This window comes from Dermacentor albipictus, chromosome 9 (assembly GCF_038994185.2).
Source record: "Dermacentor albipictus isolate Rhodes 1998 colony chromosome 9, USDA_Dalb.pri_finalv2, whole genome shotgun sequence".
Classification (NCBI taxonomy): domain Eukaryota; kingdom Metazoa; phylum Arthropoda; class Arachnida; order Ixodida; family Ixodidae; genus Dermacentor; species Dermacentor albipictus.
This window is the reverse complement of record NC_091829.1, coordinates 105,822,745-105,842,684: the sequence shown is the minus strand read 5'-3', so window position 1 is coordinate 105,842,684 and position 19,940 is coordinate 105,822,745. Positions and strand designations below refer to the sequence as shown.

At 49.1% G+C, this 19,940-nt stretch overlaps 1 protein-coding gene across 3 annotated transcripts in view; it reads right to left on the bottom strand.

Moving 5' to 3' along the window:
- Nucleotides 1-17,116, bottom strand: part of LOC135907212 (uncharacterized) — a 111,918-nt gene extending 94,802 nt beyond the window's left edge. For all 3 annotated transcript variants that reach the window (XM_070525206.1, XM_065438899.2, XM_070525207.1), the window contains exon 1: nt 16,943-17,116. In XM_070525206.1, coding sequence (XP_070381307.1) covers nt 16,943-17,035 — 93 coding nt within the window. In that variant the 5' untranslated portion in view covers nt 17,036-17,116. The remainder of the gene's footprint in view (nt 1-16,942) is intronic.
- Nucleotides 17,117-19,940: the final 2,824 nt, after the last annotated feature.

The window sequence follows — 19,940 nt, the reverse complement described above, 5'->3', positions numbered from 1 at the left end:
ACACGATCAAACAAGCACATCGTTGCAGCTCGCACACCCGGCCGACTCCTAAACGGAGTGACAGGCTGATTGGATGGATGCTCTACTAGATGCCTGCCGCGTGAGCCGAGAAGCTGGTTCCTGCCGCTAGCTGCGGTGACCGCTGCAACCTAAGTCACGTAGCCCTGCCTCCGAGATTTTAGCGGCGTCTGTTGCATAGAGTTTCTCACTACATTACCTAGAGGGAAATCTGGCGCTGCGGCGCTGTAGTATGCATGGAAATGCCGGTATGTTGTGACTTCGGATTGGCATCGTTCTCGGAGCCTTTACAAGCAATGTGTAAATTGGTCTGCAACTCTCATCAGCGCACCCTACGGGTGTAAGGGTGTGAGTTAAAAGCCGATTCACATTCTTATTCACTTTTAAGGGTGTAAGTTACTTCCTCACGGGTGCAAGAGTGTTAGACAGATTTACACCCTTATTTACCTTCAGGGGTTTAGATTAATTTACCGAGGGAGTGAGGTGATGAGCCATAAACCGATTAACACTCTCGTTCCCTTCTGGGGCTGAAACTTATTTTTACGGCGCACGTCAACCCTCGTACGCACGAAAGCTTTCACGCGAGAGCGCGTGCGTGTGATGGAAAAGTTGCGCTTGTGCATTCCTCGCGCTAGGGTGGTTAGAAGGGGAGGTGTGAATAGCGGCGGCGCTTTCCTTCGGGCGCGCGCGACCCCCTTGCGTACCGATGCCACCAGGGGGAAAGTGAAGACATTCACATTGTGAAGACTGCAAAGCAGCATGTCTTAGTGATAAAGGCAATATCCCCAGAGAACTTCCATGAGAGGCATCCAGAGAGCGGGACCTTGGGGGCATTTTATATCCCTCAGAATTGTTTTATGAGCTGGTCAATGCCCTTGAAAAGAGACTCACGCTTTCATTCCGTATAACACCGTTGCATACCAAAGCTGTGGCCGAAATTTTGCAGTCAATTCGTGGTATGGCAAAAATTCAGTGCCTGGCCCATTCTGCCGCCCTGAAAGCGTCAGTTATACGTTTTTATTGCCTCACATGGATTCACTTTTTGCTTAAAGATGTCAATCAGCAGGGCAGTGGGAGCAAACGGAAAACGCTGAAACCTTGCGTGTTGTAAAGCTTTCACAATTTTTTTCCTCAGTTGTGAATAAACGATTTCTTGACCAGATCTGTTGCTTCATTGTCTGCAATCACGGGAAATTGCTTATATGAGCGTCACAATGACATGCTACAAGTCTGCAAGTGCAGACAGAAAGTGGTTTGTAAATACATCGAGACGAATTATCACGTAATGCCTCTTAATCTGCAGACATTACCTAATACGCATAGGCTGATTGACTACTGTGCATGACTACGTCATACGGTGATTGACTACTATGCGTGCATCACGCATAGGGTGTTTGCTGATCTCGAGGACGACAGTAGCATTTTCATGGAGGCGAAATGCAAGGCGCCCGTGTGCCGTATGATGCCAGTGCGCGTTAAAAAACCCGAAGTGGTCGAAGTTATTTAGAAGCCCCCGACTATATTTGAAATAATTTCTACCACTATAACCCCTAACACCCTGAGCCGCTTCACGAAATATGCATAGACAAAACGCGTTTGAACCTCGATACAGTGCGAACTGGGCCCGTAAAAGTTCACAGGAGTAATGATGATGGCTGACATAACTTCGTTTTCATGATAACTATTTGTTATTTGACTCTCGCAGAAAGCGCACGACATCCGAAACGGGCTCACTTTCACCTCCGTGCTAGAGATGCAGCTAACGCGAGGCTGGCGAGGCGCTCATTTCGGCTGCCTGCTTCCCACGCCTCGGTCAACAGCGCCACCCCGCGGCATCGGTGCGCTGTGGGGTCACGTTTTCGCCGCCGGTATTAACGCGATAGGGTTAAGGAGCTCGTGTCGCAGAAAAGCCGCTGTCGTCGGCGTCGGTGTCAGCATCCGCGGCGTTGGCCGTGAGCGATAAATCACGGCAGGCACTTCATAAATGAAAAGCAACTTCCAAGATGGGCTGGGTGGGAATCAAACCAGGGTCTCCGGAGCGTGAGACGAAGACGCTACCACTCAGCTACGAGTTCGATGCTTGAAAGCGGTACAAAAGCGCTTCTAGTGAATGCGGTGTTGCCTTAGAAACGTGCCGTAGAAAGTTATACTGTGGTGTATATCGGTAAATATGAGCATGTAACTTACAGAAGTCACAGTTACACGAGTAGGTGAAGTACGTTTCCACTACATTTCTTCTGCCCTTACCGCACACGCAGAGCCAATTTGCCGCAAACACAGAAGACCCCCTCCTCTCAATGTACGGCGCTGCCCCGACAGATGGCGCGCCACGCGTGCATTGGGGATGGACGTGCTTTTCGGGGCTCCGTGGCGAGGACGAAATCATAAGTTTTTGTGCATGCTTTGAGCTTGCTTCTGTTTTTATTTGCTGTTTTTTTGCATTTAAATAGTGATTGGGGGTTTTTCCGTTTCTTTCCTTTTTATTTTTTTGTTTGTCTCTCGTATTTCGGGTGCGAGGGTGTGCTTCGTGTAGGTTTGTTTTGCAGGAGGATTAGAGCGTACTTTCGTGCCACGTGTTTCAACATGTGCAGCCTAGTGGGACGTTGAGTGTTTGTAGTCTTTAAGTAGTAGCTCGGAAGTGGCAAGAGAAATAGCTATTAGGGTTTTACTGTGCGTGTTTGGTAGAAAAGTGAGAGCGTAGCCGCGTGGTAGACCGCGTGCGAGAGTGTGTCATACCTTCGGTCTCAGCGGCATTGATTGTTTTTGAAACAGTGGCGAGAGTTGCTTTGCGGCATTTTGAGGATTTGGATCCTGTGCATACCGATTTTTTCTAGAAGGCACGTGCTCTGCATTGATATAGTATTATAGTATTTGCAAAAAGCCGTGCAATACATGGCGAGAAAGCCGGTAAAGCAGGCAGTAGGGGGGCGACCCTCAAGGCAGATGAGGAGACGGGTGAGAATGGAGAGGACGTCGAATCAACCGGCACACAATGTCATGTCGATACTAGGCTGCAGAAATGGAGAGTTCTCAGGAAGAGCTTCTTAAACAGGTGCAAGAGGTCAAAAATGAGCTGAACACGGAGCGTGAGGCACGGAAGGTAGTTGAAAAGAGACTGGAAGCAGCCGAGGAAAAGCTGAAGAGGCCCGCCATTGTGACCGAGAATGTGCGTGACAATGGAGCGCAGACCCCCGACGCGACAGGCGCGGAAGGGTCAGAGAAATACGTGGAACGCAGGCAGGGTGATGATGGGTTAGCTGGAAAGAGCAGCACCTACCTTGAGGCCGCTACGCGGAAAAAGCAGGAGCCGAGGGGACAATGCCCCTTGTCGAGTCCGAATCACGCGGAAAATGACAAAGGGAAGCAGGGAGAGGTAGGAGAGAGTGAACGGGTGATTATTGCAGGCGATTCAAACCTGGCTGGGTGCTCGAAAGCAATTGTGGAGAGGGTGAAAGGCGACAAAAGAGTGGCGGTAGGGACATTTCCAGGGCGCACACTGGGTTCTGTCTTGGAGCGAGCAAAAGAAAAGCTCGCGGAACATGCTCACATGCGCAACCTCGTCATAGTAGCAGGTGGGCTAAATGACGTCCTAAGCAGGAAAGGGCCAGGACTAGCCCAGCGCTTGGCGAAGGGGGTGGACAACTTGCGTGAGCTATCCCCTCAGGTGCAGATCGTGGTGTGCATGGTGCCGGAGGTGCCTGTGCTTGACAGTCACATACAAGGAGCCGTAGTGGCTGCTAATGAGGCAATATGGAAAACGAGCCGAGAGAAAGGCTTCGAGGTTGTCGAAGTAAACAGGGAAATGAGAAGTTGCGGTGGTTTTAAACGAGACGGGATCCACTTCAATTACAGGTTAGCACGAGAAGTGGGGTGGTGACTTGGTGGTCGCACTGTTGCTTTTTTAGGGGGCCCGCGGGCGCTCAGGAGGTCGGAGTAGATAGTAATGAAGGTCCCCTAGGGGAACATCAGAAGAGCATCGCCGTCGATAATAGAAAAAGGAGGAAAACAAGAAAAAGAGCTCGCCATGCAATAGGTTACATAAACATGCAGGGCGGCAGAAGAAAGGAAAAGTGGGCAGAGATTGAGGAGCAGTTACACAGAGAACAAATAGGGGTGTATACGGTTACAGAAACTCACCTTAGATACTCAGAAGAGCCACCAGTTACTGACAGTTATGTTTGGGAAGGGTGCAACAGAACTAAGTCGGAAAGAAAGGGAGGGGGAGTCGCAACGCTCATCCATCAGGGAGCCAAATGGAAAAGAGTAAATTCACAATGTCAAGAGCATCTTTGGTTATCAGGTACAATGAGTGGGAAAGAAACTTGGCTGGGCGTTACGTATTTGTGGACCGAAAAAAATTGCACAGAGAAGAATAAAGCGTTAGTGGAATGCATAAGCGCTAATATTAAGGATTTCGGGAGTGGTGCTGAAATTGTCCTACTAGGTGACATGAATGCCCACATACAGGATTTAGATAGCTATACCGACAATAACGGGAAGTCAATGCTGGACCTTTGTGAGCAAAATAACCTCGTGGTCGTGAATACAGGGCCTAAGTGTGAAAGACAGATCACGTGGGAAGTGGGAAACCGGCAATCGACCATTGATTACTGTCTGATGACAGAAGGAATTCATGATAGGTTGAGAGAAATGGCCATCGACGAGGAAGGTGTTACGTTTCGCCTACGACGCGCGGTAAAGCCGGCGCGGATGCAACGTACGCCGGAGCTTCGTTCAAAGCGGCGGACACTTTGGCCCGTTCGGAGCGTCCGCGACGCATCCCCGCCGAGCGCGTCCCGGCATGTTCAGTGCCACGTGTCTTTGTGTGTGCGTGTGTGTGTGTGTGCCCACGCTTGTCAAAGCGCGGCAGCCGGGGAGGAGGTCTGACCGGCGCCGGCCCGGCTGATGCGTCACTACACTCGTCTCTACATGTCTCACTCCGTCCATGCCTCGCTGTCACGTGGTGTCGTCCCGTGACTGTCCTTCTTGCCTGCGACGCCAAGAGTATAAGAGCAGCTGCCCCCGGACGCCAGGAGAGAGGCTCCGATTTCTTCTGTTGAGTAACGTGCTCTCCCGTCTCTCCACTTCGGTCGACCTGACCGGCCGCTCTTTTGCGATGCTAGAATAAACAAGTTGTTCTGTTAGCAGTCGACTCATGCTTTGCCAGGACCTTCGGATGCTTCCAGTGGTGACCCAGGCCGTCAGGCCAACGCTACCCTTGGGGCTTGCGACCCATTTGCAACAACGGGCGCCAGCGGTCCGATTGCAATAACGGGTGTCAGCACTGAGATCCCAATAGCTCGTTGCCAGCGGTGAGATCGCGACAACGGAGGCCAGCAGCGAAGATATGCGGTTGACTGTATGCTGAGCAGCACAACGACCATCCGGGAGCAGTGCAACGAGCCCTGTGTGATGACTGGTTGCCTGCAGCGGAACGACTGCGCTGAATTCTTGGCTGTGAGGTTTGGTGAGTGCGGGACTTTCTTCTTCTGAGTTTTGCCAGGCTTTTGTTAGTGTCAGAAAGAGAGCTGGTAATTGTGGTTGTCGTTGCTGCCGGGTTAGTTTGCGGCAAGACAATAATAGGCAGTAGAGAAAGCAGCATTCAGAGCAGCCTTGGATTTGAAGTCGTTGCGCAAAACGAAATTGCTGGAGCTTGCAAGAGAGTTGGGTTTGGATGTCTCAGACAAACTCAGAAAACCAGAACTGCTAAGGGCTATTCTTGAGTTAGGAGCTGAGGATGACGAGCTGTCGGAATGCCTTGAGACCATTGAGGAGAGGGAGACGACAAAAAGACAGGAGCGCGAACTTAAGGAGCAAAAAGAGAAAGATGAGCGTGAACGTAAAGAACAGAGAGAGAAAGATGAGCGTGAACGTAAAGAACAGATAGAACGAGAGCAACAAGAGAAAAAAGAAGAGCGTGACCGTCAACACGCTTTGGAAATGAAGCGTCTCGAGTTAGAGATGGAACGCGCTCGTAATGGAAGTCAGGCACACGGTGCAGGAGAACGAGTATTGTTTAAAATGACTGACCTGATGCGGCCGTTTAAGCTTGGAGAGGGCATTGGTTTGTTCCTGGTTAACTTTGAGCGAACGTGCGAGAAGCAGGGGTTCTCTTGGGAAACGTGGCCACAGCGCTTGCTCACTTTGTTACCCGGCGAGGCGGCCGACGTAGTCGCTCGCTTGGAGAGAGAGGAGGCAGAGGATTTCGACAAAGTGAAATCGAGTCTGCTAAAAAAGTACAGGCTGTCAGCGGAAGCGTTCCGTCGGAAGTTTCGGGAAAATGAGAAAGGTAAAAGTGAGTCATATACAGAGTTTGCCTACAGGCTTATGTCAAACATGCAGGAGTGGCTCAAAGAAGAGAAAGCGTTTGGTGACCACGAGAAAGTTCTGCAGTGTTTCGGGCTAGAGCAGTTTTATAGTCGGTTACCTGAGAACGTGCGGTACTGGGTCTTGGATAGGCCAGACGTTAGTACGGTGGCTAGAGCCGCTGAGCTAGCCGAAGAGTTTGTGACGCGTCGGGCTCGCGGAGCTAAGGACGGTCAAAAGGGTGAATTTGGCTCCAAGCTTGAGAGGCCGAAGTTCACGCCCATGAGAGCAAAGGGGGACACACGTAGTGCGGATGCGAGTGAAAGCAGTCCGACCGAACGTAAGGAGACGGCGGCAGCCGAAGCCGAACGCAGAAAGCGGTTCGAGACGAGGGAAGTGCGCGTGTGTTATACGTGCCAAAAGCCGGGTCACTTTTCGGCGCAGTGTCCGAAAACAAAAACAAAAGTCGTGTTTTTGTCATTATGCAGCACTGACGAGAACATGAAGCTTCTCGAGCCTTACATGCGAGACCTCCTCGTGAACGGGAAAGAGTGCCGAGCGCTTCGCGATTCCGCAGCTACGATGGATGTAGTTCACCCCTCTTACGTAGAACCCAATATGTTCACGGGCGAGTGCGCATGGATCAAGCAAGCCGTGGAAGCTCATAGCGTGTGTCTGCCCGTAGCAAAAGTGCTTATTGAAGGACCTTTCGGAGCACTTGAGACGGAGGCGGCGGTGTCATTTCGAACAGGTCCGATCACCTCCTGCGCGAGAAGGGGCTTTTGTTTGGTGAGGCTAGCGTTCAGGCCTTAACCAGATCGAAGGTTCGGGAGCTCGCTTCAAAGGCGGTAGTTGCGAGGCCGACGTTGTCGAACGATGAGAAAGGGTCAGAGGCGCAGCAAGCTGATATTCAGAGCACGCCCGAACTAAATAAAATTGAGCCTGTAGCGTTAAAGGCACCAGATACTGGAGAAGAAATTCCCGATGCGGGAAAGTTAGAAGAGCTATCTGCAGATTTGCTCGTCGCGCCTACGTCAGACGGACTTAATAGGTTGCTAAAAGTCAGCCGCTCGGCTTTGATAGCCGAGCAAAAGAAGGATGGCAGCCTAGAAAAGATACGCTGCATTGTCAAGGAAGGTGTCGCCAAGAAACATGCTCGCTTTCTGGAAAGAGGTGGGGTCCTGTACCGGAAGTATATAGACCGCAGGGGAGTGGAGTTCGATCAGCTGATCGTGCCTCAGTGCTATCGTCAGGATCTGTTGCGCTTGTCGCATGGGGGTTCGTGGTCCGGACACCTAGGAGTTAAGAAAACTAAGGACCGTCTCTTGCAAGAGTACTATTGGCCAGGGTGTTTTCGGGACGCAGACCACTTTGTGAAGACATGCGACACCTGTCAGCGGGTGGGCAAACCAGGGGACAAATCGAGGGCGCCGTTGAAGTTGGTACCTATCATTACGGAGCCTTTTAGACGGCTCGTTACTGATACAGTGAGACCTCTGCCGGTAACAGCCATGGGGTACAGACACATTTTGACTGTGATCTGCCTAGCGACAAAGTTCCCTGAAGCAGTGCCGCTTAAAGAACTCAGTTCAGTTGAGATAGTCAATGCACTACTGTCCATATTTGCGCGAGTTGGTTTTCCTGCGGAAATCCAATCAGATCAGGGCACAGTGTTTACTAGCGCTTTGACAACAGCCTTTCTCGAAAGGTGCGGGGTAAAGCTGTTACACAGCTCAGTGCACTACCCCCAGTCGAATTCCGTTGAGAAGCTCCACTCCGTCATGAAGCGCGTGTTGAGAGCATTGTGTTTTGAACATCAAACTGACTGGGAGCTGTGTCTGCCTGGGGTTATGTTTGCATTACGGACCGCGCCGCATGCGGCTACGGGGTTTTCGCCAGCTGAGCTGGTGTACGGTCGCTCGCTGCGGTCTCCGCTTCGCATGCTTCGAGAATCGTGGGAAGGCAGGGGCGACGACCCAGTCGTGGTGGAGTACGTGCTTAAGCTCCTCGAACGCTTAAGAAGGGCACAGGAGTTGTCAGGTAAAGCAATGGCAAAGGCCCAGCAGAGGGCCAAGGTTTATTATGATTGGACAGCCAGGGCCCGTCGTTTTGAGGTGGGCGATGAGGTCATGATATTGCGCACATCGCTAAAAAACAAACTCGACGTGCAGTGGGAGGGTCCAGCACGAATTGTTCTAAAACTGTCGGACGTTAACTACGTGGTGAGCCTGCCAGGAAAACGGAAAGCACAGCAAGTTTACCACTGTAATCTGCTCAAACCCTATAAGCAACGGGAAGCAGTAGTGTGTATGATGGTAAACGCTCCCGAAGAGCTTCCGGTCGAGCTTCCGGGACTAGGCTCAGTGACGAACAGGGAAGACACCGATCAAGTCATTAGTGACTTAATCAGTAAAGCACCGCTGTCGCCTGAACAGAAAACCGAACTACACCAGCTCTTACAAGAGTTTCAAGGTTAGTTCTCTGAGAGGCCTTGTAGGACTTCTGTCCTTACTCATGATATAGAACTTACCTCCCCAGAGCCAGTACGATCCAAGGCGTACCGGGTGTCACCCCGCCAGCGCGATATTATGGAGGCTGAGGTAAAGAAGATGCTACAGCTCGGTGTTATTGAGGCGGGTGAGAGTGATTATACCTCCCCTTTGATTTTAGTTGAGGTACCGGGCAAGGAACCGCGTCCTTGTGTCGACTACCGCAGGCTAAATTCCATAACTAAGGATCAAGTTTATCCGATCCCTAACATCGAGGAGCGCCTTGAGAAAGTTAGTAGCGCTCAGTTTATTTCCACCCTAGATCTTGTCAGGGGTTATTGGCAGGTTCCACTTACAGAAGAGGCTAGCAGGTATGCGGCGTTCATTTCACCAATGGGAACATTCCGTTCTAAAGTGTTGAGTTTTGGTTTGAAGAACGCGCCATACTGTTTTTCAAGCCTCATGGATAAAGTGTTGCGGGGACAGCAAGAATTCGCTTTACCTTATTTAGACGACGTAGCGATATTCTCCGCATCCTGGTCTGAGCATTTGGCACACTTGCGGGCAGTGCTAACCCGCCTGCGCGAAGCGGGCTTGACAGTCAAGGCTCCCAAGTGCCAGTTAGCACAGGCCGAGGTTGTCTACCTCGGTCACGTGATTGGTCGAGGTCGTCGCCGCCCCTCTGAAATAAAGGTGGCCGCTGTGCGAGACTTCACGCAACCGCGCACGAAGACCGATATTCGGTCATTCTTAGGTGTCGCCGGCTACTATCAGAGGTACATCCCCAGGTACTCTGATATCGCGGCTCCCCTGACGGATGCTCTAAGAAAGACAGAGCCGCAAACAGTCGTCTGGGACGAGACAAAGGAAAGAGCTTTTAGCGCACTAAAGAGCGCCCTAACAAGCCAGCCCGTGCTACGATCGCCCGACTACACAAAAGGGTTCGTTGTTCAGTGCGATGCTAGTGAGCGAGGCATGGGCGTTGTATTGTGCCAACGGGAAAATGGAGAAGTAGAACACCCCGTCCTGTATGCTAGTCGTAAGCTGACCAGTCGTGAGCAGGCGTACAGCGCCACCGAGAAAGAGTGTGCGTGTCTCGTGTGGGCCGTTCAGAAATTGTCATGCTACCTAGCCGGCTCGAGGATTATCATTGAGACGGATCACTGCCCTCTCCAATGGCTGCAGACCATCTCTCCCAAAAATGGCCGCCTCCTGCGCTGGAGCCTCGCTTTGCAACAATATTCATTTGAGGTGCGTTACAAAAAGGGGAGTCTCAACGGTAACGCCGATGGCTTAAGTCGAAGCCCCTAACGTGGAAATCAGCCTCAAAATTGTTTGTTATTGATGTTTTTCTTCCTGAGGCAGGATTTTTAACATATTGCTTTTGTGTAGTGTTTAAAAGTGATGATGTGTTTTCTAGTGCAATTTTCCTTTTTGTGGACGCGTTCTGAGTGCTGCTATAGACTACTGTAAGGGGCTAGGCAGTAGTATAAAAGGGGAAAGAGCCTGGCATGGCTTAGTGAGGGTTGTGCCGTGCTTGCTGACTGAGCGGCTGAGTTTCGGCGCAGTTCTAACGCTTGCTGGGAAAGAGAACAAAAATGGCAACTCTCCTGAAGTCACTTTGCAGTGTCCTGTGTGAACCTGAACGTGAAAACGAGGCCTTCTCGGTGCGCTGCGCTCAAGAAACGCCGAGGGACGACCGACTTCGGTTATGAGCATCATCGAGCGACATCCCTCCGGACAGCGGATGCAGTCCCCTGACCATCGGGATCTCCCTCCCCCGGCGGGGTGGTCTGTTACGTTTCGCCTACGACGCGCGGTAAAGCCGGCGCGGATGCACGTACGCCGGAGCTTCGTTCAAAGCGGCGGACATTTTGGCCCGTTCGGAGCGGCCGCGACGCATCCCCGCCGAGCGCGTCCCGGCATGTTCAGTGCCACGTGTCTTTGTGTGTGCGTGTGTGTGTGTGTGCCCACGCTTGTCAAAGCGCGGCAGCCGGGGAGAGGAGCTCCCCAAGTGGGAAGCGAGGAGGTCTGACCGGCGCCGGCCCGGCTGATGCGTCACTACACTCGTCTCTACATGTCTCAGTCCGTCCGTGCCTCGCTGTCACGTGGTGTCGTCCCGTGACCTTCCTTCTTGCCCGCGACGCCAAGAGTATAAGCGCAGCTGCCCCCGGACGCCAGGAGAGAGGCTCCGATTTCTTCTGTTGAGTAACGTGCTCTCCCGTCTCTCCACTTCGGTCGACCTGACCGGCCGCTCTTTTGCGATGCTAGAATAAACAAGTTGTTCTGTTAGCAGTCGACTCATGCTTTGCCAGGACCTTCGGATGCTTCCAGTGGTGCCCCAGGCCGCCAGGCCAACGCTACCCTTGGGGCTTGCGACCCATTTGCAACAACGGGCGCCAGCGGTCCGATTGCAATAACGGGTGTCAGCACTGAGATCCCAATAAAGGGTATAACAGCATAGGGAGTGACCATAAACGCATCATATTGAAAATGGGATATGTAGTTGGGAAAGAGAGCAAGGAGAGCAAAATGGCCAGTCCAAATTTGAACGCTGAACAAATAGCAAATAGAGTCACTAGAGTTGAGGAAGAACTTAACAAATGGCCAAGTGAAGAGTGGGAATATGGTGAGCTTATAAGTGTGATAAAGACAGAAATACGGAGAGAGAACCAACATGTTCGTTGGAAAGGAAAAAAGAAACCGAAAAGCTGGTGGAACAAGGAGATACGAGAAGCGATCGCCGAACGACAGAAAGCATCTCGAGAGCACAGGCAGGCAAAGAAGGTGCAGTTGACACAGGATGAAGTAACTAGTAAATGGGAAATATACCGGAAGAAAACGTCTATGGTTCAAATACTGGTGCAAGCAAAATTAAAAGGTGAAAGTGAACGTTGGTTGTCAGAAATACGTGAGTAACAGAAGGCCGCACCTAGAATATTTTGGAACCACATAAAATTATTAGGCAGGAAGTCAACAACAATACAACATAACCTAGACGAAGATGAAAACAGACTCGAAGGAGAAGCGGCAATAAATTGCATCCGAAAAGCAACAGCCGAATCTTTCCAAGGCAATGACGAGGTTATACTTGTTGAAAAAAAGAGCATGAAAGAGACCCAAGGGGAAAAGCAGCTGGTGCTAACAAATTTAAACTGGAAGAAAGGGGAAGAGAAAATTCCTAAGCGTACAGCCACAGGGCTAGACGAGGTTCCCATTACGCTGATAAATGAACTAGGACCAAAAAGTAAGGAAGCTCTAGTGAAAGCAGTGGAAAGAACTTTAAAAGATAGACGAATACCAGACAGTTGGCGACAAAGTAGAATGAATTAGATTTATAAAGGAAAGGGGGAGAAAGACAGAATTCACTCGTATAGACCGTTGACCATTACATAGGTAATATACAGGCTAGCAATGCAGGCAATCAAATAAAAGTTTCAAGCATGGACAGAGAATAATGGCATTTTGGGAGAGCTTCAGAATGGCTTCAGAATAGGTAGGCGTTTGGATGACAACTTGTTTGTTCTTACTCAGTGTATTGAAATATCAAAAGCAGACCGTTGTATGTCGCCTTTTTAGACATTACAGGTGCCTACGACAACGTGGACCGCAACATTTTGTGGGATATCCTGGAAGGGGAAGGCTTAGGTAACGATTGTATACAGCTTTTGAGAGAGAGAGTTACCTAGAAAATACCGTTTGCGTTGAATGGGAAGGGATGAGGAGCGAGGAGAAAGCTCATATCAACAAGGGACTAAGGTAGGGGTGCCTTTATCCCCACTGTTGTTTATGATGTACATGGTGAGGATGGAGAGGGCGCTAGAAGGAAGTAATATCGGGTTTAATCTCTCATACAAACAGGCGGGTACAGTAATAGAGCAGCGACTCCCAGGTTTATTTTATGCAGACGACATTGTGTTGCTAGCTAACAGGCAAAGTGATTTGCAACGTCTGTCTAATATCTGTGAACAGGAAAGCAACGATTTAGGTTTGAAGTTTAGTGTTAGAAAATCAGGTGTTATGGTATTTAATGAAAACAGTGAACAGACAGTGGAGATACAGGGCCAAGATATACCTCGGGTAACAGAATATAAATACCTTGGTATATGGATAAACGAAGGCAATGGATATATGGAAACACGTACAGGAAAAAACCATAACAGTAAAGGGGAAGAGAAATGCAGCCACAATGAAGCACAGAGCGCTAGGGGGATACAATAGGTACGAGGTCCTCCGAGGTATGTGGAAAGGTGTAATGGTTCCAGGACTTACTTTTGGAAATGCGCTTGTTTGCTATTAATCAGGGGTACAATCAGGACTCGACGGGAACCAAAGGTCAGTGGGTCGCCTCGCATTGGGCGCTCACGGGAAGACTACAAATGAAGCTGTGCAGGGTGATATGGGCTGGACTAGCTTTGAAGTGAGGGAAGCTCGCAGTAAAATTGAGTATGAAGAACGGCTGAGGAATATGGAAGAAAGTAAATGGGCTGGGAGAGTGTTCAGGTGTCTGTACAGGAAACACATTGATTCACAGTGGAGGAAAGGAACTAGGAAGCTTACCAGCAAGTATGCGGCCTGTAAGGTGGACAACACAACAACAAAGGTCAAGCGGAAAGTCAGAGAAGCTGAATTAATCTCATGGGTGGCAGCAATGGAAAAGAAACCTGCCATGAGTAACTACTTAAGAGGAAAAAACGAAATCAGGAAAGAAACCATTTATGATAACACAAAGGGAAGCTCATTACTTTCGAAGCGAGATCAGGATGCCTTAGAACACGCACCTATAAAGCGAGATATAAGAAGGAAGAAGAAGCATGTGCTTGCTGTGGTAAAGCTAGGGAAACTACGGAACATGTTTTATTAGAGTGTGAAGACGTCTACCCAGAGGTCGATTTAGGCACCACTGGCCTGCTTGAAGCCCTTGGGTTCAGCGGGAGCAGTGGTAAAGCAAACAGGTCCGCAATAGGCATTAGTAAGAGACGATTTGAGGATTCGTGGAAGAAAAGTAGGGAAACGACAAAAGACGGAGACGTACAAAAACACAGTTCGCAATAGGGGATCAGCAAATTTGGACGTGGTAGTTCATAGTGTTTTTTTCTTTTCCTTTTTCATTGGTTAACCTAGGTAGGATATTAGGCAGCATAGTAGCAAGAGCTTGGTTGCGCAACCCACCACCCCGTTCCAAAGGGGATGCTCATAACATCCATCCATCCATCCATCCGGGGCTGTGGGGGGCCGGTGCCAGGCGTGTCGCGGCCCCGACTCCCTCTCCCCTGACGACGCTTCGCCGTGCTCCCACATTGGTTGCAGAATCAAGCTCCGTTCCTTTCTTTAGATTACTATTTATCTATCTCTCTGTCCGTGCTGATAACAAAGTTTGGCTGGCGTAGATAGTTTCCCCCTCCGAGACACCGAGTTCTTTGGTTCGTTCCGTTTACTCCGGCGCACGTTTCGTTGCCGCGCCGTACGCTGCGTTGCTCGACGCTCAGCGCGTGATAGGTGGGCGCAAACTGCGATGCGGGGCGCCTCGTAAAGTGATCGCTGCGCCGTAGCGCATTATCTTACACCCCTTGGCGGGTCGACGGGAACGCTGTCGCATTCCACTCTTGAATGCGAAGCTTAAGCGTCCTCCTATTTTTCACACCTCCCCTTTTAGCCACCCTACTGAAGCTTCTGCTTGCACGTGCTCTCGCGTGCACGTGGTGCTACGAGACATGACACGTTCAGCAATCGTCTCAAAGAGCTCATCGGCAGGAGGCATTAGGCGTGCGGTCTTTTTTTTCTTTTTTGCCTTCATGCTTTCTTATGCTGGGAGACCGCTGTCCATTCTCTTCGCGGGAGCTGTTCGGCGAGACCGCAGTAGCGTTAGCAGTAGCAGTGGACAGCAGCACAAGATATGCGGTCAGCAAAGTCCACGAGGGCTCCCTAGGGAAGTATCGCATTAACCCAAAGCGAGACGTGCGCTGACTGTCTGCCGCTTAACGCGCACACAAAAATGGAAGCACGACAAGCAGAAAAAAAAGAAGCTGTATGTCTGAATGTAGGCGCGAATAATGTGAGAACATGGTTGCACTATCAATGATGTTTCATTCCCACCAGATACTTTCTCTGTGAGCGCCAACCTCTGGCTCTCAAACTCCGCTCTTCTGTCCAAGCAAAATTAGTTTTATTTCTTGGCGGTCTGCTGAAACTGTTTGTACACGACATACTCGCGACATCAAAACGCAAGCTGCGTCCACGTGATCGACATCGATCAATACCAGATGTGGCGGCGAATCTACGCGAAGCATTCTTAGCATACATACCATACCGGACTTTGCAGACCGTCGGATGCGCACAAGTGGCAGTTTTTCGTTAGGCCAATGCAGCCGGAATCAGGCGGACAAATGGTAGTCAACTTACCAGCCATCTTTCGCGTTGTACTTATCGTTTCGTCCACCTCTCGTCGCAGTTCTTCTCGGGGCAAAAACATCAAGCGCCGCCTTGTTTCTCGTCCAGTCGCTCCGTCGAGGTCTAACCATGCGCACTTGAACGATCAGCCGCTTGCATTTTGACCTTTCGTGTGAATGGTGTAGTGCTAAACCTGAGCGTTGCTTGATATTGTGTGCTGCATACGATGACGATGGAAACAGTTGTGTGCATCGTATTTGGTTTTATGGCATTGTACTAAAGGATGCTGCTGCACTAGAATCTCGCTTTTTGGTTAATCGGTAACAAATGAGTGGTAAACACCGCTTAGGGAATCTTAGCCATTCTTGAGAGCATATAGGCATTTAATTTTTTATTTTTACAGTAACCTGCGAACAACATCTAAGGAGACGATGCGTACACGTGGTAGTTAGCGGATACGACGGGAGTCCCAGCTCGTTGCCTCCGGGATTTTTTCAACGCGCAGCGGGCCACAGCGGGTGACGCTTCATCTCGGGGGTCATATCAAGCACCGCACGTTCTGAGTCATGCGTCATTGACCGCGTACCGTATTGGTCGCTTTTTTTTGTTCGTGTTGTTTAGGTTTCGTAAAAAAGAACGTCTACATTTCTGATGAGTTCGCGACGCAAGCGCTAGTATTTCAAACGTAAAATTTTGCAAGGAGGCTCCTCTATATCTACAGTACGTAGATGTATCGTTGAAGATGGCCTTGAAAGTGCTTGATTCGTTTCGCATAAATTTCAACGTGTACGCTGCATCTGCATAACTTTGTTTTGTTTTTCACAGCCTCTTCTAGAAGGACCTGCGTTAAAACGACGTCCACTTCGTTCGACTTAGAAAGAATCATTATACAGTGTCATACTGCTCGCGTCCATTACACGGGCAAAGAAGGCAACTTGTCCCATCCGATTGCATTTGTCCGGCAACATGCTTTTCGTATGCAATTGCCGAGCACGTGCTTCTGAGCTTCACAGATACCTCGAAGTGCTACGCAAGCGCTGTTGGGCGCATCAAATTAACTAGCCTACCAATTGGCACTTAGAAGATCGACCACATTTAATGCACCTTCATTCTTTTTGCACTGAAATATCGACTTTTCGACGATCACATCACCGAGCTTTCGCTTATATTATTATATGATGCTTAGCAGTTGGTGTCGTCTTTGATTGGCGCCGGCTACTCCTTCTTATGTAGAGATAATAAAATAAACCGCTTAAACGCCTTTAAACGGCACCTCCAAAACCACAGTAACATAAGTAAACGCGCATATACTCTGTCTACCGTAACAGACCCACTTAACCGGCTCCTTCGGCCCTATAGCTATTGCAGGGCCTAAATGCATTCCAGTCTGTTGGGTGTTTACTCGGGCGCTATAATCGATCGAGCGTTCAAGAATAAAATAAACTTTTACGTGTCCGCTTCCCAGTGTGCGCGATAGGATCGTATACCTTAGGATCATCTGCAATGAATCCTGCTTTCCATTTTCCACATTCCTCAACATACAGCGCATCGCCATTATCGTTCGCCTCCTCAATTTTCTGTATGCCTGTTTGTAGAGTAGAGAGAGAGAGAAAGGTAAACGCGATGGGAAAGGAAGTGATGTTAACTGGATGAGATTCTGGTTTGCTACCCTGCACGGGGGAAGGGTAAGGGAAAATGAAAGACGGAAAAAGGGGAAAGTAAGCATCTCTACTGCTTACGTGAAAGAAATAGTGGTGTCCCTCCTTGTGCATGATGTCGACCATATATTGCAAATACTCCTGCGGAATATCGTGGAGCTTGGACATAGGCATGTCTACTTCGGTTTATTATAGAACGGTGCGCGAGTTGAAAAACTACCAAGGAGCGTTCGGGGCTGAGTAAGCTACGCTGGCTGTTCTGGGACGGTTCTGGAAGCAGCGCTCGCGCTCCCTTGGCAACAGCACACAATGGGGAAATTGTTTAGTTAGGATGAATGAGCTTAGCTTCTCGAGCCCCATAGGTTCGTTGAGAGCATTTTGCAAGTGCAACTGTGCGGCAGCCTCATCAATTGACGCTAACCCATGGTAGTTGACGATGCCATAACTTTTGTAGCTGCGAATAGCTCGATCTTTCTGCCATACTTCGAGCGCCAAATTTACTGATCCTTCATAGCCATAATGATGTCACTTCTCGTCTTTGCGCATTAGAACCCGTGATACTAGTACGGTACTAATGATCAGTATAGTTGGACACTACAGTCTCATTTTGAATTATGGTGCACGGTGTAGAACTTCCAAAATTATCTGTCTTTCTTTCTTTTTTACTTTTTTCGATGATTTCTTCATTTATCGAGAAAGAACGCTCTGATCGGCTTTCTAAGCTGGAAATCGCAGGGATTAATAAAAGATAAACAGTGTTCACTAGAAACAAGGATTTTGACACTCCTACACTTGAATCGATTGCAACCTGGCCGGATGATCCCTTTTACTGATGGATGCCGTTATCCTCGGCAGAACTCTTCTTTGTTCTCCATGCAACACAATACTCTAAATAACTGGCCAGCATGTTGGATCAAAAGTGCTAGTATAATTCGAACAGTGTAGTTTTTATGACGAATTTTGCTCGCTGTCGTATGTAGTCGTAAGACGCTTAAGATCGCGTCATGTCCCTGGTATCGATTTCAATTTCAGTGAATCCCTAGTCATTTTAGTATAACTAGAAGCAAGGTCTACGGGCAAGCAAGGAGATGAACACAATGAGAAGGAGAGTGTACAGAAAATCCTGAAGCACCTGGAAGTGTCCATGGGCGTGATTCTCGGTGGTCTCGAGAATCCGGCCGCTAGAAGTGCCCTGCTAGTGCACGCCGTGCTGGAGCCGCTTTTTATACGCTAGAAAGCTTTTGTTTGGCGCTTCTGCTGATCACGCAGAAGAGGCCCACACACCAGCTTCGTCCTAGCGCTTTTCCTTTTAAGTTCACCTAAATTGGTGACTACAGACTTGATACGGAACCTGGTAGTTCCTTGATGGATGAGATTTCTGAATGTACATTAAGAATGTTGAACTCTCTTTCAGCGCTGCGCATCCCTCTTTCTATGTCATCACCATCCCTCATCACATCTTCATGTACGCGTTACCCCGCCTCCCCCTGTGCAGATTAGCAGCCTAGACCGCGTTAGCTCAAGCTGATCTCTCAGTCTACTTTCAATTAAATTATCTCACGAAGAAGCAAGGAAGCTGACCGAGTTCCTGGTGATGCTCAGTCCGTGAATGTTGTGAGTCATCTAGAATTTTCTGCATTTTCTGTCTCTCGCAGAACGGAAAAATCTGGATAATCATACGTCATCCATAAGTTCGAGATATTGCAGCCAATAGGTCTAAGTATTTCAAAGGAAGCTTTACAATTTATTCACTATGCTAAATTTCAAGCTATAGGCAGCAGTACTTAGTTATTTTTCATTGGGTTGCTTAGTGTTCTGTATTTCCTTGCTATCCTCTCTTTTTTCGTTATATTAATATATTTATTACATTTTGTAATATCTTTCCCAAAAGCACTATTTTCAGCCGTTTCTTTTATTCTTTCTTTCAGAGAGAATATAGTTCACTGACCTCCAGCCAATAATATAATTACTTCCCCCCTACCCTCCCGTCATCATCCAGGGCCCTTCCGTGAAAAGAACACACGGCCGGCTGACGCACGGAGCTACCTCACATTTCTCACCGACGATGAATAGCGCACCTTTCATTTCAAATCTACTCCCTCGCCGCTAACACACCCTCGGTCGTTGCCTCGCCCACCCGCCTTGGCCCCTCTCACCTTTATAAAAACCTTACCTTTATACACTGTGCCGTGGAAAGTATATAGTGCCTTGTAAAACACAAATAAATTTGTCGAAATGTTGGCTCCCGCTTTTACGTTGTTCTCGTTTTGCGAATTGTGTAGAACAAGTACATAGAAAATGAATAGTGAATAAAGAACAGAATATATATTTAAAGGGAGGAAATTTTTAAAAAGTGGGGCAGGAGGGAACCGAAGAACAATTCAAGCATAAAAAATGCGTGTGCTTCACACACTCATTTGTTGAGACTTAACCTGCCTAAATGGGGCGCCATTTAACACAGAACTAGAGCAGAATCTGAGGTTACAAGCGCGGTGTGGATTTGCCGCCTCTAAATATACTAGAATGGCTATGTGTGCTCGATCGCGTTTGAACGCATGACCAATCAGAAATATGATGTCATCCACAATGTTGGCTTCTTATGCAATGCCGTCCATTGTAGCACATGATAAGCCAAGTGATCGGTACTCTCACTGGAGTGCACAGTGCTGCGTGCTGAAAGAGGGACAGTCCACTATTAAATGACTCAGCATTTCTGTTGCTCCGCAGGAAGCACAGCATGCACTCAGTGTCTGCACAAGTCGGTGTCTCTTGTAGGAGACCCTACACGAAGCCACGCTCCATTTAGCGCGAGTTTCGAACTAATCACAATGACTTCGTCACATCACATAATTAGTGATCTTTCCGCGTTTCAGGATTTTCGGCAACGTACTGTAGTGGTTCCGTCGGCAGCGATACTGGGAAGGAAAATAACCGTTGCATGAAATCTTTGTCAGTACTGTTATGATCGACGTGTCGGGTGGGGCAGACGTTCAGGCGTACATTCTCAAGACAAGATGATTTGCCTCGTCCCAGAACAGGCTGTTACGGTAAGCCTGGACCTCGACCTGTCAAGCGTGAG